This window comes from Myodes glareolus, chromosome 3 (genome assembly GCF_982192425.1).
Source record: "Myodes glareolus chromosome 3, mMyoGla1.1, whole genome shotgun sequence".
NCBI lineage: Eukaryota > Metazoa > Chordata > Mammalia > Rodentia > Cricetidae > Myodes > Myodes glareolus.
In genome coordinates this window covers 42414729-42431129 of record NC_142028.1, presented here as the reverse complement: position 1 = coordinate 42431129, position 16401 = coordinate 42414729, and the positions used below count along the sequence as shown (strand labels likewise).

The 16401-nt window shown below is 43.0% G+C and overlaps 1 protein-coding gene across 1 annotated transcript in view; it reads left to right on the top strand.

The window, feature by feature from the left end:
* Positions 1 to 654: 654 nt before the first annotated feature.
* Arl8b (ARF like GTPase 8B) overlaps positions 655 to 16401 on the top strand; it is a 47537-nt gene continuing 31790 nt past the window's right edge. Inside the window, exon 1 of the mRNA XM_048438529.3 lies at positions 655 to 941. Within this exon, the coding sequence (XP_048294486.1) occupies positions 819 to 941 (123 nt within the window). The 5' untranslated portion in view covers positions 655 to 818. The remainder of the gene's footprint in view (positions 942 to 16401) is intronic.

Here is a 16401-nt window from a genome sequence, read left to right as displayed (position 1 = left end):
ATACCTGTCAGGCAAGCAGCCTACCAACTGAGTCACATCACCAACCCAAATTCTGATTTTTTTTTAAATTCTGTGTTTAATTCCTCGGAATACTAACATTTTATTTCAGAATACGTTGCCAATGAACAATTATAGAAAAATTAAGGATCAACTTTTTTTAGATTTATTATTATGTATCTCTGTGTGGTGGTATATGCATGCAAAAATCCATGATGTGAGAAAGCCCTAGATCAGGGTTCCCTGGAGCCGAAGTTATAGGCTGTTGAGGGCACCAGATGTGGGTGCTGGGTCCAAGCACTCTTACCCCCTACCCCTCAGTCATCCCTGTAACCCTGCATTTTTGGTTTGTTGAACTCCTGATCCGCCTGCCCTCACCTCGCAAATACTGAAGTTGCCGGCATGCACCTAGCTGAGGAGACCAATAAGGTGGGGGAGAAATGGAGAATAAACCTACGATGAAAGAGTCATACTTTGTATACTACAAAGTAAATTGACAGCCGAGCCACTGAAGTCTGTGCTTGGGTCTCACCACCCGGTGGCGCTGTCAACGGCGGGCGCTCGGAATCCGCCCGGCCGCGCCGCTCTTGCCGTGCGCTTCCGAGGCTGCGCTGAGCCAGGCGTGGGGGGGTGGGTAGGGCGAGTCATATGACCCACTGGGCTTCCTGGCTCTGGCCGTCGCAGCCGCCCGCTTGTGTCCGCCCGAGTCGCGCCGGGGGACCCGCCGAGGAGCCGTTGGCGGGTTCGGGGCCGATATCCGCTCGTGGGAAGCAGTGTCCGCCGTCGTCCGCGCCCGTCCTCGCTCGCTGCCGGCCGCCGCCATGCTGGCGCTCATCTCCCGCCTGCTGGACTGGTTCCGTTCGCTCTTCTGGAAGGAGGAGATGGAACTGACGCTCGTGGGGCTGCAGTACTCGGGCAAGACCACCTTCGTCAATGTCATCGCGGTGAGCAGTCGACTGCGGGCGACCAGGTCGCCTTCCTGGGCTTGTCACCTCCCCGAGGGCCGGGCCGTACGCATGTGGGCCTCGGAGGTTGTAGCTGGCGGGTCAGCAGCCCGAGGGTCAATTCCGTCCCGCGTTGTGGTGGGGGCTGTCCCTTAACGCGGCTCGGGAAGGGTTAATCCGAGCTTGTCACTGTTGTGGCCTTTGGGGCTGTGGAGGCTGAAGGGTTAACTACAACCTGTCACTTGCTCGCCCGGACTGGCTAGTCCGGCCTTCTGTAGAATGTCTGCGAGGGAGGGGAGCCACTCTTGAAATCTCCACTTGGGACGAAGGAGTCCCATTGTGAAAGCAGGCGACCCGTGTGGGCGCCTCTGTGGAATGCCAGGGGGAGCCTTGGCACCTCCAGTTCGCTTGGTTTTTGTCACTTGTCCATGGTGAGTCGAGGCTCAAGCGGTGGCCTAACTCACTGGTGGAAGCTGTTGGAGAGACCATTAGTTCCTAGTATTTATTAAGGCAAGAAGTAAGGGCGAGGCGCGTTTCTGGTTCCCTGGAGCTGATTGTGTTACGCGAGTAAATAGATGGAACTGTATTCAACTTCAAGTTAGCGATCCTGTAGGGTTTGGTCTTTAGAGCGATTCTTTCCCCCCCTTCTAGAGAAGGAATTTGTTTGGATGCAGACTCATGGAAATTGCCTTGAAAACTTAAATATAATGCGGTGGCGAATTCAGTGGGAGAAGTGGTTGTTGAGTTTTGCTTTTTTGATTGGTTGAGGAATAAAAAAGGGAGGGGATGATCTCTTGTCTGTATTTAGAGCCAAGGAGTCACTGCTCTGTCTTAGGGCTGTGCTTACAGGGTTGAGCTTTGCAATCATTTTGAAGAGCGGTGGCGGCAGTTCTCATACCTTCCAGAGGATTGTTGTGGTTCCCTCGGAGGAGACAGCTGAGCCGTCTGACTGGTTCGGCTACCGGAATAATTCAGACAGCGTGCCCCGAGAGAAACGAGGCGACTTGTGACTCAGTTCACGTAGTAAAGAGTGACAGGCGTGAACAGGACCTGGAGAAACAGAGGAGCAGAAACCCAATCTTCTCTTGAAAAAGACTAAATATAACTATAAAGAAAATTTATTGGTCTCATGTTTGGCTCCTTCTGTATTACCCGCCCTCTCCTCCAATAGGTAGGTGTCTAATACCAAGAGAATGAGGCAGAACAGACTTTAGGCTGTCTTTTTTCTATTAGAACTTCGAGGTGTTCATTTTCTGTTATTTACCCGAGATAAGAATTGCAGTTTCTTTGGACATCCTGTTTTTTTGGGCAAGGTTGAATTGGGTGCATATGGCTGTGTCGGTATGGTCAGTTGTGTTTGCTGTGGAGGGACAGATAATGCAAGAACCTGCACCAATGAGTAGAAGTCAAGGGACATAACTGCTTTCTTTGATGCTTATATAATCACTAGACAGTATAACTTAATATAACAAGTCTGAGAAGCCCTGCGTTTAAAATCTGTACCTGCCACTTAGCAGCCTTGGGTCCTCTTTGAATGGACTGCGATTATCTTATCTCTTAGATGCAGATGACCCCCTTGTGCTAAGGGCTAACTAGGAGGAATAGGGAAGTACTAACTTGTTACTGTTTGTAGTGGCTGTGCTATCTAATGCAGACACAAGGAAATGTATTGAGAAAGGAGTGGCTCTCAGGCCACTGTGGTCTACAGTCACAGATTTATGACTTGTGGGAATGAAGCACCTGATGTCTCCCTCCTTTTGCATTGGATTCTTTTAACAGTTGTCAAATGTTGAATTTAGTGACCTTCTGTTATCAATCAATATTAGAGTGTTTTTGAATTATGGTATAGATAGTTTCTTAAAAAATTCCCACAAAAAAGAGAGGTTATGTTTAACTTACTTTAATCATTCCAAATTCTATATATAGTAAAACATTGCATAATGTTTATATAATGTGAAACATAATATATATATACATATATATACACACAAATATATAATTATAATTTGTCAATTAAAATGCTAAGGTTCTAGACATGTTGATGCCTGCTTATAATTCCAGCACTTAAGAGGCTGAGGCAGGATGATTGCTACAGCTTAGGGTCAACTTGATCTATATCTGCATAACAAGTAACCAGACTAGCCAGAGCTACGCAGTAAGAGCCCCCCCCCTCCACAAAGAGCAAAAATAATTTAGGAAAAGAAAAAGAAAAAGTCTAGACTGTAAGTTGGTGATGGGGTTTAAAATGCTGAGAAAGGAGCCTAGTCGTGAGCTTAACTTGTGTCTCTTTGATCTATCTGTTCTTTTGAGATAGGGTTGCACTTTGTGGCTCAGGCTGTCCCTGAACTGTCTAAGTAGTCCAGGCTGGCCTTGAACATGTGATGATTTTCCTGCTTAACTCTCCCAAGTAATGGGATTGTAAACATCTAATTTAAATTTCAGTGCATCTACTTAAGAATTTGAGGATGACTTAGTTAATGTCACCTAGTTTACAAAGATTGTGAAGCTGAGTTTCTTGCATTCAGGTCTTGCTCCAATTCCAAGAAGTTGGACTGTTCAAGAACAGGGCTACTTAGTTTCTCTCTGGCTTTTAAATCTGGAATGGTACCTTGATTATCACAAAGGATTCTCAGTTGTTTTACATGTTATTGAAAAAAACAACCTTGGACTTTAATTTTCTGATATGTGTTAGAAATGAATTGTGTTAACGGTGGTTGTTATTGCATAATCAGTCATATGTCCTATATGTGTAATGTATTGTTGAGTAATCATTTACTGGGTACACTTAAATGGGTCATAGCATAGTTGCTAAGAAAGATACAATTAAATTTGTGAAAATATTATAGGATAGATAAGCTCTTATAAGTCATGTATTTTAAAAATGGATAGTCATAAAAATTTGTGTGCACTTCTGCAAATTGTGATTAATTGAAAAAGTTAATCCATGGATAAATTTACTATGCTAAGAATTAAGAAAGAACACTTGACAAAATTGATGCCTAAAGTGTTTTGTTTTGAGATGGGCTTCGATTGAGTCTCAGGGTGGCCTCAAACTGGTGATCCTTCTCCCTTAGCCTCTGGTGTGCGAGTACTACAGGCCTGTAATACCATGCTTACCTTAGTTGTGCAAGAGTTAGTAGAAACTTTAAGTCATCTGTTTTGTTTTACTTTTGTGGTTAGGAAGCCACGTAGGCCAAGGGTTCCAGTGAAAAAGCTAACTGGCAGACTTGAGGCTCAAGCCAATGTATTTTCCACTTTTCTCATCTCCTTTTTAAATCTACCTTTGTAGCATGATTTTTAATTGGTCTTAATAATAAAAACCTGGAGTCAGGTATTAGGGGGTGAAAACTGGGACCCCAGAGAAGCAAGCAGCCAGCCATTAGTACTTACCTCTAAGAAATCCTCAGATCACATGGGGTATCCTGTCTCTTCAAATCCTCAGTCTGAATGAGTTCCTGTCTCTTCCCGCATTATATATATTCTCATCTCTAACCAGCCATATCCCTTCCTGTCTTCCACCTCCCTAGTGCCTGAATTAAAAGCCTGTAACTTCCAAGTACTGAGATTAAAAGTGTGAGCCACCAACACCTGGCTCTGTTTCTCTTTTAGACTGGATCAATCTTGTGTACCCCAAGGTGTCCTTGAAGTCACAGAGAGCAACCTGCCTCTGCCTTCTGAGAGCTGTGATTGAAGGTGTGTGCCACCACTGCCTGGTCTCTCTGGCTAGTGTGACCAGCTCTACACTTTGATCTTCAGGCAAGCTCTATTTGTTAAGCACAAACAGAATATCCCCACTTACCTTAGATTAGGACCATAGAGTATAGAACTGGGAGGTCTTGATCTTTTACAAATCTTTTTCTAAGGGTGGTAGTGGGGCACACACCTTTAATCCCAGTACTCAGGAGGCAGGTGCCACTCTGTGAGTTCAAGGCCAGCCTGGTATGCAAAGTGAATTTCAGGACAGCTGTGCCAGAACCCTTGTCTCCAAAACCATTGCTGCTTTTCCAAAGTGTAATATCTGTTCTGTCCCTTTAAGAGACAAGCCCCGCCCACTCCCCCCTCCACTGGCAGGCAGATCTTCCTTCCTGCTTATATCCTGAGTCTCTTCCTTTTTCCATCTCCCTCTGAAAGAGGTAGCTTTTGTCTCTCCCTTCTCCCCACTTCTCCCACTTCTCCCCTTGCGCTCGTGCATTCTCTCTCTCCCTCTCTCTCTGCCCCTCCCTCCCTCCCTCCCTCCCTCCCTCCTTCCCTCTCTTTCTCTCTCTCTCTCTCTCTCTCTCTCTCTCTCTCTCTCTCTCTCTCTCTCCTTCTCTTCTTCTCCCCTTTTCCCTTCCCTTCCATAACCCACTAAATAAATATCCAACCTCACTCTGCATGGCCTCTGTCTCTCGCCCGCTGTGTGGCCCTGTCTGGGACCAGCCTTCTTTGGAGATCTGCGGTATGGTCTCTTGGTGTGACTATCTCTCCTCTTGAGACTGGCAGTTCCATTGAGGTCTCTCACCCACCATGTTGCTCCCTGCCTGGGACTCATGGCCCGCTGCAGTCACTTGGGGAACTACGCCATTCCTGCCTGGGACTGGCTGCTCTTGGGACCCCCTGCCCGCTGCCTACACCTGCGCTGGGACCTGCAGCATGGGCTCATGGCCCACTGCCCAGTGCAGCCACTCGGGAACCTGCAGCATTTTTATTTAATCCATTACACAGAGGACTTGAATACAGTCTACAGTCCCAGCACCCATGTTAAGGACCCCCAATTCCCGGTTCTGACCTCAGAGTACTGACTCACACATCACACAAATGCATTATATAGTTCAAAAGTGGATAGTGTCACAAAAATTTGTATATACTTCTGAAATTGTGGTTGAGTTATGTGTGACTGTGTGACATTGGTGTCATTCCCAGAGCCTGCCAAAAAATCAACTAGGAGACCAAGTCCCGTATGTAAAAACTAAGAGCCTTTATTCTTACACAAGTTTGCAAACTCAGACTCTCCACGTGTCCAACGTGTTGGAGTGATCAGAGAGCCCCCAGCTCAGCTGAGGTTGGGATTTTATAGTAGCAAAGGTAGGGGTGAGGGATTTCTAAGGTTCAGGATCCCTGATTGGCTGACGTTTGTCTAGGGTGAAAAGCAATGGGATATGCTAGCAGGTTATCCTATCTACAATGGTTAGAACGTTAGGAATTTCTTTTGGATGGTCTGCTCCTGGGTGATTTCAGTTTGTGGCCTTTTTTGGAACCAAGTATTGCCTTAGGGTAAACTACTGTGACTCTACTGAGGCCTCTATTGAACTTATTGTGACTGGGTCCTACATTTGGCACATAGACACATGCTTACATAATGAAAAAACCTTTTCCTATATTTAAAGTATAGGGATATTTTGATTTCCTGTGCTGATTTCCTTTATTGTTTATGTGGTGTTACTAGGGATTGAGCCCAGGGGTTTGTACAGTGCTAGATGATACTCATTAATAGACTACATCCCCAACCCCCAATCTAGTCATTCTCATAATGACAAATTAGGAGAAAATGTTTATTTATAGAAGGTGGTGGTAGCAGAAAATCATGGATACTTACACAGGTAGCTAATAGTATGCATTGCTATTGAGCTACCTTTAACATTTAAAAGCAGAAATAATTTTGAGTTATTTATAGACAAGGTGACACTGTATCTATGCTGATCTTTGTAATGATCTGTCTTGTCCCTTTAAGAGACAAACCATGCCCACTCCCTCCCCATCTGCTGAGGCAGGAAGATCTTCTTGCTTGCAGCCAAAGTCTCTTCCCTTTTTTCGTCTCCTTCTTGAAGAGACAATTTCTGTTTCTCCCTTCTTCCCCCCCCACCTCTGCTCTTCGCCCCCTCTCCCTTCCCCCTCCAAAACTCACTAAATAAATATTCAACCTCACTCTGCATGGCGTGCCTCTCCATGTCTCTGTCTCTCACCTGCTGCGCTGCGTGTCTCCCTGCCTTTGGAAACCTTCCTTCTGTTTTTCCTTGTGGCCTGCAGCCACCGCTTGGGGATCTGCAGCCGTCCTTGCCTGGGTCTGGCTGCTCTAGGGATCCCCTGCCCACTGCCGGCCACCACATGGCCCACTGCCTGCTGCCACCGGGATCCGCAGCATATTTAAATTAATCCATTTCAATCTTGACTCCCCTCATAGCCCAGGCGGGCCTCAAACTTGTAATAACTCTTCTGCTTTCTGGGTCTTTGGGTACAGATAATACAGTCATACTTCATTTTAATTGTGAGTTTTGTAACCTGGCTTATTAAATTTATTTGGGATAATATTGGTAAAACCAGTTTTAAAAAAATGTGCTGTGACTTGTTTAGGTGGTTAGCAAATCAAAATGCCACTGTAGCGACTAGTCTGTTGTGAGTATGTCTTAGGTTCATAGTTAAAGAAGCCTGGGGCATGCTGCCTTGTTGCAGCTTTTCAGGATTCTTTGCCTCCATCTATTCTCCCATTATTCTTCTATGTTATCCAAGAATCTTGAAAACCCAGTGTTCTCATTAAAAATCAATTTTAGATGACCATGTTTAGAGACTGTTGATGACTTAATGATGTCCCCAGGTTTCTCAGATTGTTACTGAACATGGAGGCAGAGTGGACTGTGCCTATATATTATATAAATTTTAGCTAGAGAGCTTCCCTGATTATTTTTAAAGGAAAATGTATTTATGTGTGTGTCTCTGTGTTTGGCTATATGCATGTATGTGTTTGCCAGTGAGTTGCCAGTGGGTCCCAGCCTTGCATGCTGGGATCTGAACTCTGGTCCTCATGATTGTATGCCAGGTACTCTTAGCCACTGAGCCATCTCTGCAGCCCCCTTTCTTGAGGTTAATATAGGCCACTTGGAATTTGAAGGGCTGTGTAGAGGTGTTAACAAAAGAAATCATTTGTATTTCATCATCTGAGATGAACTCAAGCCAGTGTTTCAAAGCATTTCTGTCTTATCTTTTTCAAGTATGTCTCTGAAAGTGTTTTAAGAAATTTTCTATGGGCAGGCAAGATTGCTCAGCCACCAAACTTGAGTTCCATCTTTGGGATCCACATAGTGGAAGGAGAGACCCTGTCTTAAAAGTTGCCCTTTGAGTTCCACAGGGACTCTGGCACATGCTACATGCTCCCTCATGTCTCAGCAAACAAAGTTTTATTGTGATGATCTATTTAAAATCTGTAGTTTTAGTAATGGTGCCAATATTTTTCTGTATCTAAACCTCTTTTTCTCATTAGCAAAAGTAAGTATGATATGTAAAAAGCAGGCTATAGCGATTGGAGAGATGGCTCAGAGGTTGAGACAGTGTACTGCTCTTTCAGAAGACTTGAGTTCAGTTCTCATCCACATCAGGCAGTTGTTAACTGCTTGTAACTCTAGTTTCAGGGATCTGATACATCTTGCCTTCTGGGGCACTTTGACTCTCATGGGTACATATCCACACATAGATGTACACACATGAACGGAATTAGAATTAAAAGAATTTTTAAAGCAAGCTGTAGGGCTTGAGATACAGTCCTGTCATTGACTGTGAGATTGTTGCCAGAATACTCCAGGGCTAGGCTCCATCACCAGCATTCACTAGAATCAGGCAAGGAAAGGCTAGTTTGTTATAGAACAATATGACATTTTAGCGTGTAAAATCCACTTTTGCATTTGCTGCAGGAGAACAAAGAGAAGCATCTCTCATACTCTGGAAGTCACCGCCTACCTTGCCACCTCTAATGATTGCCCACAAGCACCACTCATCGCCCTCTGTACCTGTAGATGTTTTCACATACACCTGCAATGTTGATATGATTGTGGTGGGAGGCCCATAGGGAAAGGCACAGCAGTGATAGGAGGTGCTTCCTTGGTACAGGAGGAATCTAGGGCCAAAACGCACCAGAGTGGCCCACTGTAGCTAAGCTTTGTAGGGCTTCAAATTATCTCCTCATCACTGGACATGGTTTCCAGGGTTTACTATTTTACTATTTGACCTGCATTTCCTAAGTTCCCGAGTTGGCATTGGATCAGAAAATTTGAACACGTTCCCTTTGTGTGTCCAAATTACATTCTAGAAGGTGTGTGCTGATGTTGAGCTCTTCCAAGTAGATGCATCTTTATGCAAAGATGGACATCAGAGGAGCACTGCCACCTTTGCTGGGTGTAAGGCAAACTGCTCTTGCACCAGCAGCATTTAGAAATTGCTCTGCCATTTATTGGTGTTCTGTGCTGAGCACATTTTAAGGAGTGCCTTTTATGTGTCCGTAGCTGCCAGCACTGGGACTCTAGGCAGCTTTTTTTTTCTTCTTTTTTTCTTTTTGTTTGAATCTTGCAATCTGTATAAGTACAACTCATTTCTTAGCTTTCTGATGGTTTGCCGTATAGTCCCTGTGGATTACATGTTCTAGGTGTTTCTGGTGTTTTCCTGCGTCCTTATTTAACTCTTTGGTCTTGTAGTACTAGAATGCTGCTTGCCACTCACTTTCCTCACCATCATTTTTTTTTTTTTTTGAGTCAGAGTTCAAGGAAATTTTCTAGTTATATTGTCTTTTGGCATATGGCATATGGTTTTTCTCAATTGTAACTTGGGACTGGTGAGATGGCTCAGTAGTTCAAGGTGCTTGGTACTACTAAGCCCAAACCTGCATTCAGTCCTCAGGACTCACATGGTGGAGAGAGAACAAACCTCTGACTTCCACACAGGCTCTCAATGTAATTAAGAAATCACTTGCTTATCGTTTGTAATTGTAAGTTAATTTGTATTCTTGAAGGTCATATTTAAGAAAAACTAGGGACAATTTTAACCCATTTGCCCACTATTCCAGCTTTTAAAAAAATGAGGCGTTTAATTTTTCTAAGAAGTGACTTTTTTGTTGTTGTTGTTTTGTTTTTGAGACAGGGTTTCTCTGTGATTTTGGAACCTGCCTGGAACTAGCTCTTGTAGACCAGGCTGGTCTCATACTCACAGAGGTCTGCCGGCCTCTGCCTCCCGAGTGCTGGGATTAAAGGCATGCTCCACCACTGCTCGGCAGAAATGACAATTTTAGTAAGTTACTTCAGAGTCCAAACCACAAGCCTTATGTTCTGAAGTGCCATCTCCCCCTCCCCCCGCCCCCATCTATCTTGTGTTATTCTGCTTCTTAAATTGAATACTGACTCGTGTAGTTGAATCCAGTTTCATAGTTTGTCTAGTTTAATACACTAGAATTATTTTATTTTTTGTTATTGTATTATTTCTTCTGTGTGTGTCTATTGTGTGGATGTGTGGTGGTCAAAGGACAACCTATGGGAGCTGGTGGTCTCCCTAGATCTTGTGCATCCTGTGGGGGCAGATTCTGGCCACAGGCTTATTGGCAAATCTCCTTACCTACTGAGCCATTTTGCAGTCCTAAAATGATATTCTTATATCTGGAAAAAGCTTTAAGTCTTAAAAATTAATAGAGCTTTAGGGATTACTTAGCAATTTCCAAGGGACTGGTGATGTAGCTCATCAATAGAACTTGATATGCTAATTGCACAGACTGGTTCAATCCCTAGGACTGTGAAACAATATGCCTATAAATATATCTTTTGAATTATACTGGCAAAATAATTGTAGGCTTCAGGTATCTAAGCAGTAACATTTTTGCTCAGAAGTTCACTCTTCTAAATTGGGTTAGAAAGGAAATCATGTGTTTTCAGCATGATACTAAAAATATTTTTGTACTAATTTACTTAGTAACAGTTAATTTAGCATGCACAAAAATAGTGTTACTATGAGAATATCTTTCGAGGTTAAATTTATTTGTGTATGAGTTTGATGTGGTTGAGTTTATTTGAACTATGTTTAAGTTGCTACGGGAGTTAGAAAGATAGAGGTTAATAGTGAGACCAGCTATGCTCCGTCCCTAAAAGTCTTGACTTGTGCTGTGCTATTGTTTGTGGACTGTTTAACCTCATGTTCTTTTTTGCTTTCTATTGCATGATAAACACCGTGCTCAAAAGTAACTTGGGGGAAGAAAGGGTCTATTTAATCTTATATTTCAAGATAACAGTTGATCACTGAGGGAGTCAGAGCAGGACAGGAAGCAGAAACCATGAATGAATGTGGCTTAGAGGTTGTTTCCCATAATTTGCTTGCTTTCTTATATAAACAGGACCACCTGCCCAGGGGTGACACCACCCACCATGGGTGAACATGTAGGTACAGAATAACACAAAGAAAAGAGAAGAAAAGCCAAATATAAGGGTATGAGGAAGGACTGAATGAAACAATGGATACAGGTTATTTTATAGATAGATAGATAGATAGATAGATAGATAGATAGATAGATACAGGTATAAAGTAATTGTTTTTCTAGTGTTAATTTTGTTATGGATTTTTTGAGGGCTTGGTGGTAAATGAAAAAATTACATTCTGTACTAAAGTATAAAATTTAATGTGGAGCTTCATAGCTTTGTTTTGCATGCCAGTTCTGACTGTATATAAGTTTATTAGATTATATAAACTTGGGGTCTGGTTAATTTTGATGTGCTATGTTTTTATTTGCAATTTTTTAAATAATGGAATTTATAAAAGTAATTAATCAAGAAAGTACCTCAAAGTCTACCCACAGGTCAGTGTGATAGAGATAATTCCTCAGATGAAGTTCCATATTCCCAGACACGTTTGTGTTTGTATCAAGTTGACAAACGCTAACCAGCACATCCCTCAGTCCCTGCTTCCTCCAGAATGGTAGTCAGTATGTGAAAACTGAGCACATGGGAAGAGTCAATGTTAGCCCCTTCTGTGTCACTCTGGCTGACAACCTCATTTTACAGGAATAGATCTTTAATCTGGTTTATGACTTTAGAGGCTTCAGTCAGTGTTCACTTGTCCCCATGCTCTTAGAACATCAAAGTGGCAAGACTGTGTGGCTTAGTCTATTACTAACTTTTTAAAAAATTACCTTTATTTATTTCTATACTTTGTGTGCGTGTGTGAGGTGCTTGTTTTCTTCTACCATGAGTCCATCAATTAAATCACTGTTTGGCCCACTAACTTTAGCTTCTTATTGGCTAACTCTTACATGTTAATTTAACCCATCTCCATTAATCTGTGCATCACCATGGGGCAGTGGCTTCCTGCAAAGTTTTGGCATGTCAGTCTGTGTTGGCAGCTCCATGGCTTCTTCAAACTCCGCTTTTCTTGTCCCAGCATTCATTTTAGTTTTCCCTGCCTTGCTCTGTTCTACCCTATCAGGCCAAGCCAGTTATTAAGCAATGGTATGCACAGCATACAGAGGGGAATCCCACATTACAACCCTGCTACTAACTTCTTGGCATTGGAAACAGAAAGATGAAATAGAAGGTGTCAGGATAATATATATATATATATATATATATATATATATATAATATATTATATATATATATATCCCCTAAGCACTGGCGTGTTATGACCTTCCTCCAAAAAAGTGCTACCCCCTATTTTTGTCATGCTTTTCTTAAAACTGTCACCAAGGGAAGTAGTCTCAGTGTGGTGGGTTCTATGCTTGAAATCCAGCATTCAGGTGACTGAGGAAGCAGTTAACAGGCCAGCCTCAGCTACATAGTTCCAGGTCAGCTTGGGTTATGGAATGAAACCCTGTGTTAAAAAAAAAACTAGACAAAATGAACCTAAACGTAGCCGTCATAGCTGTGCACATCCCAAGAGGTGTGCCTTACTGATAGTCTAGGTATTTCTAGTCAAGCTAACAAGATTAACCATACATTTCAACTACTATACTGCTGCAGTCAGCTCACCTCAAGAGTAGGGATTTTTCTTTCACTGATAACACTCTAACTGTCCAGAACAGCGCTTGGTACACACTACGTGCTCAGCCATGTCCCCCAGAAAACAAGTAGTATCCAAAATATAAAATTAAGCAAAAACTAATTATGAACTTACATTAGTATTCCAGTACTTAAAGGATAAAATTACTGAAAAGTAGGAGTTTTATTTATGCCTGGTGTACTGACATACAGTAATCCCTGTGTTCCTAGGCAGAGGCAGGCAGATATCTGTGAGTTCTGTGAGTCTACTTATTGGGACCTAGGCCAGCCAGGGCTACTGTATGAGACCATGTGCCTTAGTTAGGGTTTCTATTGCTGTGAAGAGACACCATGACCACAGCAACTCTTGTAAAGGAAAAACATTTAATTGGGGTGGCTTCCATTTTTAGAGGTTTAGTCCATTATCATCATGGCGCAGCAAGGTGGCAGACAGGCTGACATGGTCCTGGAGAAGTGACTGACAGTCCTAGGTCTTGCAGGCAACAGGAAGTGTTCTGAAACATGGGACATTATCTTGAGCATATATGAGACCTCAAAGCCTGCCTCCACAGTGACATACTTCCTCCAACAAGGCTACACCTTCTCAGAGTGCAACTTTCTTTGGGGGCCAATTTCTTTCAAACCATCACACCATGTCTCAGAAAACAAAAAGAATGGGAGAAAGAGAACAAAACAGGTTTTAGATATGAATATTGCCGTGGCCAGATCTCATATATATCTCCGTAAGTTTTCTTTTTCTTCCTCTGTGAAGTGAGATGATCTTTAAGATGTTTCCCAGAGTCATGAGGATTAAATGAGCAACTGCTTAGTGCTGTGATAGTGCACAGAACATATTCAATAAATGGTCACTTCTAAGTCTCAGTGGTTGGTTCAATTTTTGTCCAAATTTCACTTGATTATATTTTAAGTATTAGTAGCTTTTGTTTAGGAAGTAAGCCTCTTTTGCTTAGTTCTTGGGAAATTTTTGAGTGTGTTAGAATTTAATTACTGAGACAGACTGATGAAAAAGATCTTTAGCCCTAGATTAACTAGTAATTTTCCACCTCCTTACAGACCTGGAGAGTGAACTCAGGATCTTGTGCATGCTAGGCACTATTCCATTGAGCTAAATTGTCAGCCTCATTTTTTTTAACTGGACTGAATGTGAGTATAGTACATTGAAGCAGGCTTGGCAGTGTAGGTAAAAATACTAGCTTCTCACAAAGCTGAGGCAGAAGGATTGCAAATCTTAAAAATTACCATGCATACAAATAGAAAGCAATGTTTTAGTCTTACTTGAAGGTTCCTTTAAAGCGTACCCTTGTCCAGAGCTCTTACATTCTGGAGGGAGAGACCATTGCAGGGACAGTTCTTTTCTTTCTGTGGGTTTAGTCTTCTGTCTTGTGCCAGAAAGCTGCAAACCATCTTACTGTTTCCTTGAAAGACACTAACGTTTTCTAGCCAGCACATATCAGCGGAGCCTTTGTTGGTTTAATTTTTGTTCTGAGCCTCTGAGTTCCAAGGTAGAGGTTCTTTAGTTTCGGTAAGCATCAGAACTGAGCAGTAGTAAGGGTAGCTGACTTGTTGGTAATCCCACCTTTTGTAACAGTGGGGCAAGGGACAGGACACCTGTATTTCCAACCCCATGTTTAAAATTGTTTTTTCTACAATGAATACTGTAGTGGTCCATTGACAAGAAATTGTGATATTTATCTTCACCATGTGAGAAGAGAACTGAAAGTAGCTTCATCAATGGCTGCTAGCCTAAACTGTGCCTCCAACGCTAGCAGCTGGGATGCTAAGACAAGAGAATTGTGAGTTTGAGGCCAGCCTGAAGCAGTTTTTTATTTGCTTTGTGAGACAGGGTCCTGTGCTTGCTTTAGCGTTTTTAAAATTTTAGTTTATTTTTAAAAAGAAACTATCTTTTCATTTTATATACCAATCCCAGTTCCCACTCCCTCTCCTCCTCCCACTCCCTTCACTTACCCTTCCACCCCACCCCTCATCTACTCCTCAGAGAGGGTAAAGCACATTGCTTTGGGGAAGGAAGGTCCAAGGCCCTCCCTACTATATCTACCATGAGCAAGGTATCCACCCAAAGAGAATGGGTTTCAAAAAGCCAGTACAAGCAATAGGGATAAATCCTGGTGCCACTACCAGTGACCCCTCAGTTTGCCCCAGCCATGCAACTGTCACCCACATTCAGAGGGTCTAGTTTGGTCCTCCGCTGGTTCCTTCCCTGTCCGGCTGAAGTTGGTGGGCTACTGTTAGCTCAGGTAGACTGTTTGATTGGGTGAACCCATTGTGGTCTTGGCCTCTTTGCTCATATTCTACTCCTCCCACTCTTCAACTGGATTTTGGGAGCTCAGCCCAGTGCTCTGTTGTGGGTCTGGATGAAGGTTCTGTGGTGACATTTAAGATATTCATCAATCAGACTATAGGGCAAGGCCAGTTTAGGTATCCTCTTCTCTATTGCTTAGGGTCTTAGCTGGGGTCATCCTTGTGGATTCCTGCATTTGTTCAGCTATGTTCATAGTATTATTTATACTATCCAGAACCTGGAAACAACCTAGATGCCCCTCAACTGAAGAATGGATAAAGAAAATGTGGCACATTTACACATTGGAGTATTACTCAGCAGTAAAAAACAATGACATCTTGAAATTTGCATGCAAATGGATGGAACTAGAAAAAACCATCCTGAGTGAGGTAATCCAGACCTAGAACGATGAAGATGGTATGCACTCACTCATAAGCGGATACTAGCTCTAAAGCAAAGGATATTGAGCCTATATATGGTTCGTGATCCTAGAGAAGCTAAGTAACAAGGTGAGCCCTAAGGAATACAATCAGATCTACCTGGAAAGGGGAAATAGACAAGATCGTCTGACAAAATTGGGAGCATGGAAGTGGAGGGAGTACGGAGGGTGGAAGGGGAAGAGGAGAGGAAAAGGGGAAGGGGGAGGAAAACTTGAGGGAACAGGATAGTTGAGATGGAGGAAGGACAGAGGTGAGAGCAGGGAAAGATGTATTTTGATTGAGGGAGCCATTATGGGGCCAAAAGAAACTTGACATCAGAGAAATTCACAAGAATCAACAAGAATGACCCCAGCTTTAGCTTTTTTGCTATTTACGAAGCTACTGTATTGGCTCTTGACTATGTTAGCCTTCCTAGGTAGATTTGGATATTTCTTTTTGGCAAGCTTTAGAAGAGGGGCTAAGATTGACAGTAAAAATTAGTAAGATGTGAGTGACGAGAAAGACAAGGGAGTAGGTCTTTGTAAGTGTTTGACTGTGGTGCTGGCAGAATGAGACACCAATGTACTGGGCCATTTTTTTCATTCCCTCCCTCCCTCCCTCCCTCCCTCCCTCCCTCCTTCCCTCCCTCCCTCCCTCCCTCCTGTCTGTCCGTCCATCCGTCCATCCATCCATCCAGTTAGCTATATTTATTTACTATATATGGGTGTTTTGCCTGTATGTATGTCTGGGCACCATGTGCTTACCTGGCATTCATGGAGGTCTGAAGAGGGCATTGAGTCATGGTTTTGATCTGCCATGTGGATGCTAAGGTTTGGGCTTAGGTCTTCTGGGAGAGCAGCTGGTGCTTTTAACTGTTGGAGCATCTCTCAAGCCCCCTAGGCTATTTTTTTTTTTTTGCCTGTTTTTGCTCCTTTCCCTCAAATACCATTGCTTACACATTTAGGTCC